Below are 13,979 nucleotides of genomic sequence, written 5' to 3'. Positions count from 1 at the left end.
CTTTAAACATCCCAAGGAGCACTGTGCAAGCGATAATATTGAAATGGAAGGAGTATCAGACCACTGCAAATCTACCAAGACCTCGCCGTCCCTCTAAACTTTCAGCTCATACAAGGAGAAGACTGATCAGAGATGCAGCCAAGAGGCCCATGATCACTCTGGATGAACTGCAGAGATCTACAGCTGAGGTGGGAGACTCTGCCCATAGGACAACAATCAGTCGTATATTGCACAAATCTGGCCTTTATGGAAGAGTGGCAAGAAGAAAGCCATTTCTTAAAGATATCCATAAAAAGTGTCGTTTAAAGTTTGCCACAAGCCACCTGGGAGACACACCAAACATGTGGAAGAAGGTGCTCTGGTCAGATGAAACCAAAATTGAACTTTTTGGCAACAATGCAAAACGTTATGTTTGGCGTAAAAGCAACACAGCTGAACACACCATCCCCACTGTCAAACATGGTGGTGGCAGCATCATGGTTTGGGCCTGCTTTTCTTCAGCAGGGACAGGGAAGATGGTTAAAATTGATGGGAAGATGGATGGAGCCAAATACAGGACCATTCTGGAAGAAAACCTGATGGAGTCTGCAAAAGACCTGAGACTGGGACGGAGATTTGTCTTCCACCAAGACAATGATCCAAAACATAAAGCAAAATCTACAATGGAATGGTTCAAAAATAAACATATCCAGGTGTTAGAATGGCCAAGTCAAAGTCCAGACCTGAATCCAATCGAGAATCTGTGGAAAGAACTGAAAACTGCTGTTCACAAATGCTCTCCATCCAACCTCACTGAGCTCGAGCTGTTTTGTAAGGAGGAATGGGAAAAAATGTCAGTCTCTCGATGTGCAAAACTGATAGAGACATACCCCAAGCGACTTACAGCTGTAATCACAGCAAAAGGTGGCGCTACAAAGTATTAACTTAAGGGGGCTAAATAATTTTGCACGCCCAATTTTTCAGTTTTTGATTTGTTAAAAAAGTTTGAAATATCCAATAAATGTCGTTCCACTTCATGATTGTGTCCCACTTTTTGTTGATTCTTCACAAAAAAATACAGTTTTATATCTTTATGTTTGAAGCCTGAAATGTGGCAAAAGGTCGCAAAGTTCAAGGGGGCCGAATACTTTCGCAATCTGTGGCTCCCTGGAACAGAGGTACCCCTCACACATCACAAAGAAGCAACAGCATGACACTCCAGTCCACAGCGATACTGTCATCAACAGGCAGGCAGCCACAGAAGGCTACAAGCAGATGACAACAGGCAGCCACAGTGGGCTGCTACAGGCAATGTCAGGCAGACAAGAGAACTGGAAAGGCAGACAAGTCGACTTGATGTAATGATCGCCATTACTGCTGCCTGCCGGCTGTGTGTTCTGGACTTTTGTATCAATTTATCAACGTTAGTGCAACATGTGTGTGTGTGTGTATGTATTTGTGTGTCCAACTTGATAAACACAGTGTGTTCACTGTCAACTGTGAAATCTAATGGGGGGAAAGGGGAAGCTAAAGATTGGCATTCTGTTTCAGACTATCAGTTGTGAAACAGAGAAAGTCATTGCAATACAACACTTCTTTGTTTCGACAAGATTACACTTAATGTAACACTTACAACAAGCGTTCTCTAGTCAGCTCTCCTCATGTGGTATATTCTGTATGCAACACTGTACACACATCAGCCGATCCTCTCATAGGGCTATGTGTGTGTGACTTCCTCCATTGCGCAAAAACAGTTTGCTCTAAAATGGATAGGGCCTACACTATAACAATCCAGTGATTCATACAGCCTCCCCAAAGGCCAGTAGCGTATCTGTGGCATTGACAGACCATGTTCTTATTACCAGCCTGACTTGGGGCAACAGCACATCTCCAGAGAGCATTCAGGAGCAGATATGGATGCCAACAGATGCCAGGGATGCCATAGAAGAACCCATCGTGATCTACCGTGCATGACAATTAGGCCTAATGCGAACACAAGGTTTATGTCACAAACGGCATACTATTCCCTTTATAGTGCACTCATTAGACCAGAGCCATAGCAGTGGCATTTGGGACATATTATCAAGGAAATCCAATTCCAATGATATGGAAGTGTGAAGGACCCACTGTGTATTAAAGGTGTGGTACTACTATTCAAGTTTGTAAAGGGCTCAAGCCTCAACGTGGGAAGTGTCCACACACTGTTTTCAAAGTGAAACTGCCTCATAGGCAGTAGGCTAACAGATAAGATAGATTCCTCACAACGGGGTAAAGCATTTTTGCATGAGGTCATAGTAGCCTACAGTAATTACATCTTTACAAAGGAATGTTCAACTACATTTTCGGTATATAGATTTCTAATTAGAATTGGGTCCGAATTAAATAGCCTATAAACTTTGGCGTTTTATGAGCACTTGTTGGACACTTTTGGGGAAGAAGAAAGCAGGATAGGAAAAAAATGCTTTGACTTCTCAGAGATCTTTTTCCGTTCCTCTTTTGTTTTCAGAAGTTGCATCCGTATCACTTGAAGGGAAACTAAACTAACTAGATGTGGGAAAATTCGGTTACTTTGTGCGTAAAGGCTATCCGTGCGTAAAGGCGCACATTTGATTCTAAGAAAACCTTTAATGTAAAGTCAATTACAGTATATTGCTACTTTTCACACCGCGGTGGCCTGCACCCACCTCTTCCAATGCTGCCACGGCGTTCCGACAATGCGACATCCGAGTGGTGAAGTTGGAGGTTGTGGGCGCTTTGTAGTCCTCATTAGTTTCGGCCACAAATTCCGTGACCGTGATCAACTCCGGCGGCGGCATCTTCGCTCACTTTAAATGTCTATAAAATAAGTTATATCCCAATCCTTAATTAACAGTTAAAAAAAAAAAAAAAAAACCTGGTGTGCCATAGGATTTGTTCGGCTACTCCAAGTTTGCCATTCCGCTATCCGCGTCGATCCACAGTCAAAACTACAGTAGTGAAATGTAAGTTGATTTGTGTGTTATCCTTGTGTCCAAGAAAAACATACAATATTTCATTATTACAGTTTGTCTTAGCCCACGAAACAACCTGTACTGGGCGCATAGTCAATGGAGCGTCAACCTGAGTATAGAAAGGGGAGGGACAAACGAGGGAATTGGCATGTTTGAACGAATAGGAGCATAGATGGATTTCCCTTTGCTCAGTTGGCTTTCCAGGACTCACTAGCAATGACAAACTTTGTGGATAAGGTGTCTCAGGTCTACACCATAGGAATGATAACGATTTTTGAAATACTATTTTTTAATTACATTTCAAAATCGTGTACCTCATAAATAGAAATTTAGCCAGGATGTTGCACATGGAGATAAGTAATAAAATAAGGGTTAGATATTTGTTTTTATATTCAAGTGAGTTTATTCATAAGCGGATGCATTGGAAGTGTTTTCTTAATTAGTAATAACAGAATAAATAAAAAAACTGAAAGACAAACAACTTTTTAATAGGGCATTCAGAATAGTTAGATGAAACAAATAAAAGCAAATGACATACACATGTTCCAATCCACTAAGGTACATGATGAAACTGCTTGGAAAATTAAACTTTATGTACATGAGCATTTGTTACTTTCTAATGACTATAGCTGTCACATTGATACTGTCCTCCATTTTGCAAACATTTGAAGATGACTGAAAAGTACAGTAATACAGTAGTGTACTGCAACCACTTTTGTACAGTAAGCCCTGGAGGGCCAACCACAACCCTGCTTTAAGCATGAAACAACTGAGAATCTGAGTGAGGCTAGACTGTAAACTCAAAACTACACGTATAAAAAATAAAGCTTGTGATTTCATGACTTATGTGCACTTTTTACAATCAAGTCATACGAGGAATAATTGGCATTTTACACAGAAACAAATATATTTTTTTTAAATGACAAAAAATGGCCTCTTCCCAAAGTGACAATGTCAGAATGTGGAGTCAGAATATGGAGTCAGAGTCCAAACAGTGAGACAAAAACATCCAATGAGGACAGTGCAGCATACTACCATAACGAAAGACTATCCACTCTGTACAGCATTCTGTGATGCAGAGGCCCCTACAGAAGGAGAAATTAACAGTTGATTTGTTGACCACAAAATACACTGCTCAAAAAAAATAAAGGGAACACTTAAACAACACAATGTAACTCCAAGTCAATCACACTTCTGTGAAATCAAACTGTCCACTTAGGAAGCAACACTGATTGACAATACATTTCACATCCTGTTGTGCAATTGGAATAGACAACAGGTGGAAATTATAGGCATTTAGCAAGACACCCCCAATAAAGGAGTGGTTCTGCAGGTCGGGACCACAGACCACTTCTCAGTTCCTATGCTTCCTGGCTGATGTCTTGGTCACTTTTGAATGCTGGCGGTGCTTTCACTCTAGTGGTAGCTTGAGACGGAGTCTACAACCCACACAAGTGGCTCAGGTAGTGCAGCTCATCCAGGATGGCACATCAATGCGAGATGTGGCAAGAAGGTTTGCTGAGTCTGTCAGCGTAGTGTCCAGAGCATGGAGGCGCTACCAGGAGACAGGCCAGTACATCAGGAGAAGTGGAGGAGGCCGTAGGAGGGCAACAACCCAGCAGCAGGACCGCTACCTCCGCCTTTGTGCAAGGAAGAGCACTGCCAGAGCCCAGCAAAATGACCTCCAGCAGGCCACAAATGTGCATGTCTCTGGTCAGAAACCGTTTGAGGGGTTGAGCTTACAGCCCAACACCGTGCAGGACGTTTGGCATTTGCCAGAGAACACCAAGATTGGCAAATTCGCCACAGGCGCCGTGTGCTCTTCATAGATGAAAGCAGGTTCACACTGAGCACATGTGACAGTCTGGAGACTCCGTGGAGAACGTTCTGCTACCTGCAACATCCTCCAGCATGACCGGTTTGGCTGTGGGTCAGTCATGGTGTGGGGTGGCATTTCTTTGGGGGGCCGCACAGCCCTCCATGTGCTCGCCAGAGGTAGCCGGTCTGCCATTAGGTACCGAGATGAGATCCTCAGACCCCTTGTGAGACCATATGCTGGTGCGGTTGGCCCTGGGTTCCTCCTAATGCAATGCTAGACCTTATGTGGCTGGAGTGTGTCAGCAGTTCCTGCAAGAGGAAGGCATTGAAGCTATGGACTGGCCCGCCCGTTCCCCAGACCTGAATCCAATTGAGCACATCTGGGACATCATGTCTCGCTCCATCCACCAACGCCACGTTGCACCACAGACTGTCCAGGAGTTGGCGGATGCTTTAGTCCAGGTCTCGGAGGAGATCCCTCAGGAGACCATCCGCCACCTCATCAGGAGCATTCCCAGGCGTTGTAGGGAGGTCATACAGGCACGTGGAGGCCACACACACTACTGAGCCTCATTTTGACTTGTTTTAAGGACATTACATCAAAGTTGGATCAGCCTGTAGTGTGGTTTTCCACTTTAATTTTGACTCCAAATCCAGACCTCCATGGGTTGATCAATTTGATTTCCATTGATCATTTTTGGGTGATTTTGTTGTCAGCACATTCAACTATGTAAAGAAAAAAGTATTTAATAAGAATATTTCATTCATTCAGATCTAGGATGTGTTATTTTAGTGTTCCCTTTATTTTTTGGAGCAGTGTATATACTTTCATAACTTTCCTTTTGTGAGAAAACTGACCTCATTTGATACAGTATTCCCCAAGACTATTTTATAGTAAACAGCTCTCTCTGCTGCTTGCAGTGGGGAACACACTCAATGTTCCAATCCAATCATGTCATAATCCCTTTCTTACAGAGTAGGACATCTCAAGGTACTTTCCATAGTTGTAATTAAATGTCTGGGGCACCTAATATAGCTTAACAATTGATTAATTTGATTGATTGATTGAAAAGCACATCTGTGCTGTTACCTGTGTGCAGAAGCATGGTCTTAATCCGGCTCTCCTCCAGTGATAGAAAGCCGGTTGTCTTCCCACTTCCCTGTGTGGCACGTTGAGGCCCGTCCATCTCACAGGTCAGCACTTTGATTGGTCCCCTGCCGCCCTTCAGGTGGATTTGGATGCCATCCTAAAATGGAAACAATTCAAAGTGATTTGTTCAGCCAATCAACATCAGACTAATTGGTTTAGAATTGTACCGATTCTGCAACTGTTTAGATGGCATCAGTCCATCATGAGTGAATACGTGTGCATGTACTGCAACAGAGTTGTGTTCACTGGGCACAAAACGGTCCGAAACAGAGCGGTACAACGTGAACTTGTCCAATAAGAAAAGCAAGTTTTTTGCACAATGGTTTGCTAATGCGTTTCCTAATGAACACGATCATGGTCTGTAAAAGCTCACACAAACCGGTAGGATTGCCAAACGTTTCCCTGACGACAGTACTTAGCACCTCTTTACAGTGTCGGCAGCCAATCTCTTTTGTGTTCACACAGCAAAGATCTTGAAGTTGTCAGCCAATCAGCCTTGTTAAAATACTCTGAACCAGAAGGTGGCAGTAGCGTTGTTGCTTTATGGTCTAGTCAATGTTAGCTATAGCTGCGATAATGTTGCAATTAGCCAGATGGCCACAGCTATCAAAATGACAAAACATGTTAATTCACTCTCCATAATCGCATAAAGCCCATAGATACATTTTTAACTAGCTGTTAGCATGATTCGCTAGCTAGATGTTGTGCTACCTAAGCAAAGACGCCGCATTTACTCTCGGCAGTGAGCTACAGGCAGCTGATTCATGGAAACAAATCCATTGTGATTGAATTGTAATGTTACTAGCAACAATGGCCAGATAGCTAGAGTGATAAAGCATTTAGTGTTGCATTGTGTTGAACTTATTACCACCCCATTCGTTTCATATTAAGTGTGTTTGACTGACACGCTTAGTTAGCAAGCTAACATTTGCTAATAAGTGCACATTAGCAAACCAAAAAAAAATAATCCATCTTCAATCACAACACTCTTTTGCTAGACTTGCTCTAAAAAATGTATTGTGTAGCTTTTTTGTTTTAGTTCGAACAACTCTGATGAAAAGGGTGGATTAGACAGGAAAACGTGGAGGTCCGTGCTCTCTAATTGGCTAAAAGTCGAGTTGTCTGCCACTGCCGAGCATTACAATTCTACAAGTAGAAACGGCAGTTTGGTTGGTACCAGGTCAGTACACAGCAGGTACGTCTTTTGTTCTAGCAAGAGAAGGAACGGCCTCATACTGCGATAAGTACCTATCGGCAGTCTATCCTCACTCAGATTCTCAGTTGTTTCATGCTTAAAGCAGGGTTGTGGTTGGCCCTCCAGGGCTTACTGTACCTCCTTGGGTGTTGGCACCTCCAGCTTGGTCTCTTCCGGGGCCTTGATGGCAACGACCGTCTGTTCCTGGAACACCTTGATAGCACTGATGTCACTGTGGGTCACGTAGGCTAATGTACAGAGGGAGTTAAAGAGTATACAACAGCAGGATACATAACACCCTTGTACTTTAGTAGACACTGAGGTAACTGAACCAATGTTTGGGCACAGTATGGTTAATTCCTGATGATTGTGAACTGAAACATAGGTTAATTTACAGTTGCACTTTCTCACATGGATTTCACAATGGTGAAAACTTCCTCCAGCCAAAGCCTATGCTTTTCAATCCATGATGGCGAGTGTGCAAGTGCACACTCCTGGAAAAGGTTTGAGAATCGAAACCCATGTAAGAGGTGAAATGTACTATATGCTTTTCTAAAAAGGATATTCTATGTTGTCCAAACTGTCGGTCATGTCAAAGAGCTGCTGGGCACAGGTCTTGATGAGCGCATCCAGACTCTCCTCCACCGTCTTCAGGTTCTGTAGCTCCCGCTGAAGCCTCTGCTTCGGCCCAACAAAACTGGTGACTGGACACAGACCTCTGGGGAGGGAGAGGAGGAAACCACACAGAATACAGATCATCCCCTTGCAACCATGCACGTTGACCTGGGGGTCGCATATTCATCAGGGCACGCAACAGAAAACATATAACAAAAGTTTTGCGACAGAACATGAAAATAAGTATTTCTTATTGGACAAGTTCAGGTAGTCCCTTCCTATTTTAGTCTGTTTTATTCCATTCGGTGCCTAATGAATACAACCCTGCATGAACACACCCTGTCAAAACAGACACATAAACACAGAAGGTGGGAGCACAGACTGGCAAAGAGCCTGTGTGTTGAAGATATACTACTCACATCCACTTGATCTTGTTGGCCGATTGTTTCTGGATGAGCTTGATCCCCTCCAGGCAGTTGGTGATGTCATATACCCTCCGTTTGCGTGTGTGGAGGTTCTGTGCTGCGAGGTTGAGGTCCATGATACCATGAGGGGCGCCACTCATCAGCCTTAGGAACTTCTTGGTCAACAGAGCCAGGGATAGATCCTGGCGGACAAATCCCTTACTGGTGTAAGGTAACACTGGCTTGGGTTCAGTAGAAGCACCGACTACAGTAGGAAAAAGGTAAACATTGCATCAAAGCCAAAAAAAATACTTTGATTTGACATTACCTGCATCCTAAATGGCACCATATTCCCTATATAGTTTATTAAAAGTCCCTGGTCAAAAGTAGTGCACTATATAGGAGATAGGCTGCCATTTGGGATAAAGTCTTTGTCAAAGGCACGGAAGCAACATTCTTTTTCAGTAAAGATGATTACCTATACCTTGTCTTGTCTTTGTCTTGGTGCCTTCAACCAGTTCACGGAACCTAGAGTGAAGAGGATAAAAAACATATTAAAAAAACACTGAAATAGGCCTTGTGTGCACAATGCATGTGTGCACTAAAAACACAAAAGGATGAATGCTTATATTTGCAATTGTTATCCTAAATACAGGCTAGAGTGCTGTAACCTTACCTAGATGCAGATGGTTCTGTCTCGGCCTGACTCTCATCATATTCTTCTTCAACATCGTCATTCTGTAAATAGAATACATATAGACAGGGTTTGGTCAAAGTTAAAACGACTACAATGAATGCAGTAAGAAAGCTGTCAAAATGATGAGCACATCCTTACGTGCATAGCCGAAGCATCATCATCATCCACGAATTCCTCTTCGTCAGAAGAGTCCTCGCCCCACGGGCTGATCAGACTCAGTGGCCCGTCGAGGTATGGGGGCATGATAGGAATGGCATCCTCGCTTATTCCGCGTGGTGTTATGTGGTCTGTCAGAAAGTGGTCTTCACATATTCGGTGCTCCTCTGTTGAATCCTCCTTCTCCGTTTCTCGCAGTGCGGCAAGCCACACTTTCACCCGAGCCTGGTCATTAGGAAAATTGAAAAACCTCTTGGAAGGACGATTCGGAAACGCTCCTTTATTATTGTCACTTCGATTAGGACACCCCTGGACCACGCATTTCACCATGGTAAAATGTAATGTGGCTACCACCACCTACATTCGAACGTTTCGTAGCTAAATAAAAGATAACGTTTGTTTATCTCAAATTCACGTTTCTTGTACAGGAAAAATATATTTTCAGGCCGGAAGTTGGCGTCACGTGATGATGTTCAGCCAACGAGATTCTTAGAAACGCAGAGGAAGTCGGGGTTCCTCGTCTGATTCTATGAAGTACGTTGTAGTTTACGATGTTGCTTTGCCTCCACCTTGAGGACTGGGGTGAATAACAGTATCACTGCGAGGGGACAGCAGCGCAAGCATCTTATTTTGCGTTCAGTGTGCGCGGAAGCAGAGCTTCATATTGAGCACCTGCGCTTAATATAACATTTTAGTATGCTATTTATAAAGACAAAAAGTTACATTTTGGACTACAATAGAAATTGAAATAACGTGAATAAAAAGTAGCCTATTTCAACTGGAAACGGAGAATTAAAGACCCATTTATACTTTTTAGACTTAATTCAGTGGCACCAACGCCTATTTAGTCCAGCCTATATGGTGCTGACATTGTCACAAACCATTGTCTAAAGCGGGGATGAACCGAATCTTTCCCCGCCCAAATGATGGTTGATTTGGGAAGTATTTCCGCCTAGAAGGTGCTGTAGAGCAACCGACAGCCAGTAGTGGCCAGCAGCAAACAGCAGCTACAGCGGTGGATGTAGGATCAGAGTCGGGGCGAATCGGGGATCCACTGTCAGAGGGGAAGGGGAGCAGAGGGACTCTCTCAACACTCACTGAATCATGGCTACTGAAACAGTGTCACCGGCATGCACTGGATCCAGTTTGCTGCAACCCATAAGCGAAATCATCAATCTCCCTCTCGACCAGGTAAATATGCAATTTCTTGCTTTTTTCTACAGATGCTATTCAGTTGTATTTCTAGAATTCCGTCGCATGTCCAAAATCGCAGCAAAACCAACATTGTGCAGTTTATTATTTGATTCCCCAATATCAAACAACGAAGATTGGTATTTTTCGCTCAGAAGAAATCATGAATTTGGATTGCTGTGATTCAATTGCGGTTCCACGGGTTGTGTCAACACGTTGATGCCATATTGGCATAAACGCACATCTCGTAATGATTTCATTAAAGGCCCCTTTTAAATGTCACACACAAATGTCACGTTTAGTCGACAATGAATCTTCGGCCAACCTTTCAATTAAGTCGCTTATTTGAACAATATGTACCGTAGGTTTCTGTGTTCAGAGTGTAGCAGACTGTCTACAAAATCCTATATTTGGATTCACAGCTGACATTGTCCTCTCACTGTTCAGGCTATAATGGCTGCGTTCACACAGGCATCCCAATACTGATCTTTTTTCCACCAATTAGTCTTTTGACCAGTTACATCAGATCTTTTCACTTAAGATATTTTTCAGAACTGATCTGATTGGCCAAAAGTCAAATTTAGTGGGGGGGGGGGTCAGAATTTGGCTGCCTGTCTAAACTCAATGTAGCCAGTTTTATTTTATGCCCAAAATAAATGACACATCTTCAGTAGCCTAATCAGTGCTGTAGAATAGGCCTATGTGTATTGCTGCCAGTGCCAAATAAATATGTATTTATCATACCTTCAGTTATTACCGAAATTAGGGAATGTATTCATTGCAATGGATTTCACATAGGTTTAGGCTATGCCCATTCTGATTACCTATATGTAAATGAAATAGTCTCCCTTGTCATTAGACTACAGTGAACACTCAGATAACATAGTAAATTCTATTAACCTGGGCCGCAGTGCACTGGTCTATGGCCCGTGACATGAATGGACAAAAGTGGTGAGGAAGGAGCGCCCTTTTCAAATCGAACCGTAATCCGTGCCGCTTGGTCATGTTGTCAACAAGGCAGCATGGTGCATCGTCGAGAAACATACATCACTTTTCCATCAAATAAATGGTAGAATTTTCAAACTAGTTTTCATTGAGAATGCAGATAAATAATTGTTATCAAGAGCAATGGCTTTTTCATGTGAACACAGAATCCTACTCCACGTGCTTAATCTAGCCTAGGCTACGTCACTTTTGTTTTGAGCCGACATCGCCTCCGGTTTTGAACGGGGCACCGGGCTCACACCGGGAGGCAGCCCGGTTCCAAAACGAATTCAATCACTTTTTACAAACTTCTCCCACCGGGGTAACCCTGTCCAGATAATCAAATCCTCTCATAGCCTACTCAGACCACAACAGCTTGTGCAGTCCAACCCATGCAAGTTTTAAATTTGCACCTACGTTTACGATCTACACAACATTTGCATCTGAAAAAATATCAGTGGAAAAATCTCTCAGAATATGCCACATGTCTCTTTCACATTCATAACCAACCAAGTTTAAAGCCATGATCATTTATGGCATGGCTTTTAACCTTTCTTTAACTAGGCAAGTCAGTTAAGAACAAATTCTTATTTACAATGATGGCCTACCCCGGCCAAACCCGGGCCAATTGTGCGTCGCCCTATGGGACTCCCAATTACAGCCGGATGTGATACAGCCTGGATTTGAACCAGGGACTGTAGTGACGGCTCTTGCACTGAGATGCAGTGCTTTAGACCGCTGTGCCACTCGGGAGCCCTAAACCTTGAGTTATGTGCTGTAATGAACTAGGTAAAGGATGGTAAGAGGGAGCCTCTCTCACTAAGGTCACATCACGATTGAGTCCCAAATGGCACCCTATTCCCTATTTAGTGCACTACTTTTGACCAGAGCCCTATAGGCCCTATTATGGATTAGGGTGCCATTTGGGACACAAAACACATCTCTGGGATTGGAATCCTGCCGGTTATTGGCCAAGCATCAGCTGTTCCCTCTGATTGCCTCTTTGTCATAAATCTGTGAGAATGAAGACATGTTCTCCCCACTCCTCGCCTGCTTGCCACTTTAAAACCTGTCTGTCACTTAAAAGATCTAGGTGGTTATAGTGTATTTCCTAGTACTGCCTGGTTTCTTTGTTTACAATCAACACGCCTTGTTCCTTTTTTCACACCTTATGAGCCCTGGTCAAAAGTAATGCCTTATAAAGGGAATAGGTACCAGTTGGGCACAATCCAAGAAGATGTACTGTTGTACTTCTGCTTTCTACAAGAGACACTGTAGTTGCCAGTAAATGCTCCTATAGTATTTATGAAGGAAACGTGAACACAACAGTGGGTCATCTGAACAACTGTCTGTTCCACTTAACTCCTTCATGTGGAGAGGTATGCGGTGTGCTTGTTTGGTGACTTCATGGAGTCTATTCTAATGAGTATTCACTGAGTATGTCCATTGATCTCTGTGGTACAGCTTTGGCTCTACATACTGATGGCCTACCTTACAAACTGTAGCTTCATACTCACTCAGAGGTGTGGCATTATATAGAACGATCTTTCTATAACGCTTATCTTTGGCCTCTTTGTACCTAAAACCAACTGTGACAGCATCTGTCTTCCAGAATACCATCAGTTTATAAAAGTATAGCTGCTGATCAACATTATTTAATGGTCTCTTTCCCTTCTCTCTCCGATGGTAGATTTTTCAGTTGTCTCTGATGACAGAAGTTGTTACTAATCTATTAAGTGATCTTGTTCTCTAGGCAGGCAGTAAAATGAGCCCTGGGTCTACTACGGATCCTGTAACATTACTCACTCTTCCGTAGACACTGGTCTGTAGTTACAGCCTACAGATCTGTGGCTTACCACTGCCTACGGAATGCAAAGACGCCATCTACGGCCTATAGGCCCTAGACTGAGGTCTGTTGACTGTGTGGACTGGGTCATTTCACCATTCCTCAATGTTTAGAGAGCTCCCTCTGACTATTGGACTTTTGTCATCAGAAAGTGATTTTCCTGTACTGTATTGGCTGTAGATGTTTGCTGTTAGAAGATTACTTCATTGTCAATTTACTACATTCTCCCCAGTAGCCAACACTGATACAGTACATACAACATATTACTATCAGGGTAGGTAGTGAGTGAGTTTGCCCACTGTTGTCTTGTAGTAGGCCTTGTAGATGGATAGGGATGATTACTCCTTTAGCCCCCCAGTTCAGGAAATATGTAATGTGTGCCTTGCTTCATTGCTGTATGGTGAGGATTAACCTTTATTTAACTAGGCAAGTCAGTTAAGAACAAATTCTTATTTTACAATGACGGACCACCCCGGCCAAACCCTCCCCTAACCCGGACGGCGCTGGGCCAATTGTGCACCGCCCTATCACCACCAGTGATATCCTAGTTATTTGGCCTAGAACAGAGATTGTAGAGACCCAAATTATTTTTTTCTTCCTGTCACCTTGAAAATAACACGTGTATCATATATCCATATTGTGACTAAAATTCTCTCACTCTCTCTGAATTCAAGATGATAGTTACCTCAGCCACGCTCAAGGTACTAAACGATATCATAACCGCCATCGATAAAAGACGATAAAAGACAGTACTGTGCAGCCGTCTTCATCGACCTGGCCAAGGCTTTCGACACTGTCAATCACCATATTCTTATCGGGAGACTCAGTAGCCTCGGTTTTTCTAATGACTGCCTTGCCTGGTTCACCAACTACGTTGCAGACAGAGTTCAGTGTGTCAAATCGGAGGACATGTTGTCCGGTCCTCTGGCAGTCTCTATGGGGGTGCCACAGGGT

General features: G+C 43.3%; 3 protein-coding genes across 7 annotated transcripts in view; 1 reads left to right on the top strand and 2 right to left on the bottom strand.

Moving 5' to 3' along the window:
* asap2b (ArfGAP with SH3 domain, ankyrin repeat and PH domain 2b) overlaps window positions 1-3,117 on the bottom strand; it is a 47,030-nt gene extending 43,913 nt beyond the window's left edge. For both annotated transcript variants that reach the window (XM_036975605.2, XM_090232396.1), the window contains exon 1: window positions 2,664-3,117. In XM_036975605.2, the coding sequence (XP_036831500.2) occupies window positions 2,664-2,795 (132 nt within the window). In that variant the 5' untranslated portion in view covers window positions 2,796-3,117. The remainder of the gene's footprint in view (window positions 1-2,663) is intronic.
* A 231-nt stretch (window positions 3,118-3,348) lies between these two features.
* On the bottom strand, window positions 3,349-10,103 carry e2f6 (E2F transcription factor 6). Of its 4 annotated transcripts, none has more exons than XM_021600130.3 (8): window positions 8,987-10,103; window positions 8,828-8,889; window positions 8,636-8,679; window positions 8,167-8,416; window positions 7,698-7,850; window positions 7,271-7,385; window positions 5,878-6,034; window positions 3,349-4,054 (listed from the first exon to the last, which is right to left on the bottom strand). In XM_021600130.3, the coding sequence occupies exons 1-8, from the start codon at window positions 9,332-9,334 to the stop codon at window positions 4,017-4,019; spliced, it is 1,167 nt and encodes a 388-aa protein (XP_021455805.1). In that variant the 5' UTR covers window positions 9,335-10,103; the 3' UTR covers window positions 3,349-4,016. The 4 variants fall into 4 exon arrangements, with proteins under 4 accessions (XP_021455805.1, XP_021455803.1, XP_090088523.1 ...); XM_021600128.3 differs by having other exon boundaries at window positions 8,630-8,679; window positions 8,987-9,507; XM_090232397.1 differs by having other exon boundaries at window positions 3,349-5,513; window positions 8,630-8,679; window positions 8,987-9,334.
* The window catches only part of mboat2b (membrane bound O-acyltransferase domain containing 2b), a 67,927-nt gene continuing 63,541 nt past the window's right edge, over window positions 9,594-13,979 (top strand). Inside the window, exon 1 of the mRNA XM_036975606.2 lies at window positions 9,594-10,195. Within this exon, the coding sequence (XP_036831501.1) occupies window positions 10,109-10,195 (87 nt within the window). The 5' untranslated portion in view covers window positions 9,594-10,108. The remainder of the gene's footprint in view (window positions 10,196-13,979) is intronic.

This window comes from Oncorhynchus mykiss, chromosome 4 (assembly GCF_057628025.1).
Source record: "Oncorhynchus mykiss isolate SJ-2025 chromosome 4, ASM5762802v1, whole genome shotgun sequence".
NCBI lineage: Eukaryota > Metazoa > Chordata > Actinopteri > Salmoniformes > Salmonidae > Oncorhynchus > Oncorhynchus mykiss.
This window is presented reverse-complemented; position numbering and strand designations above follow the sequence as displayed.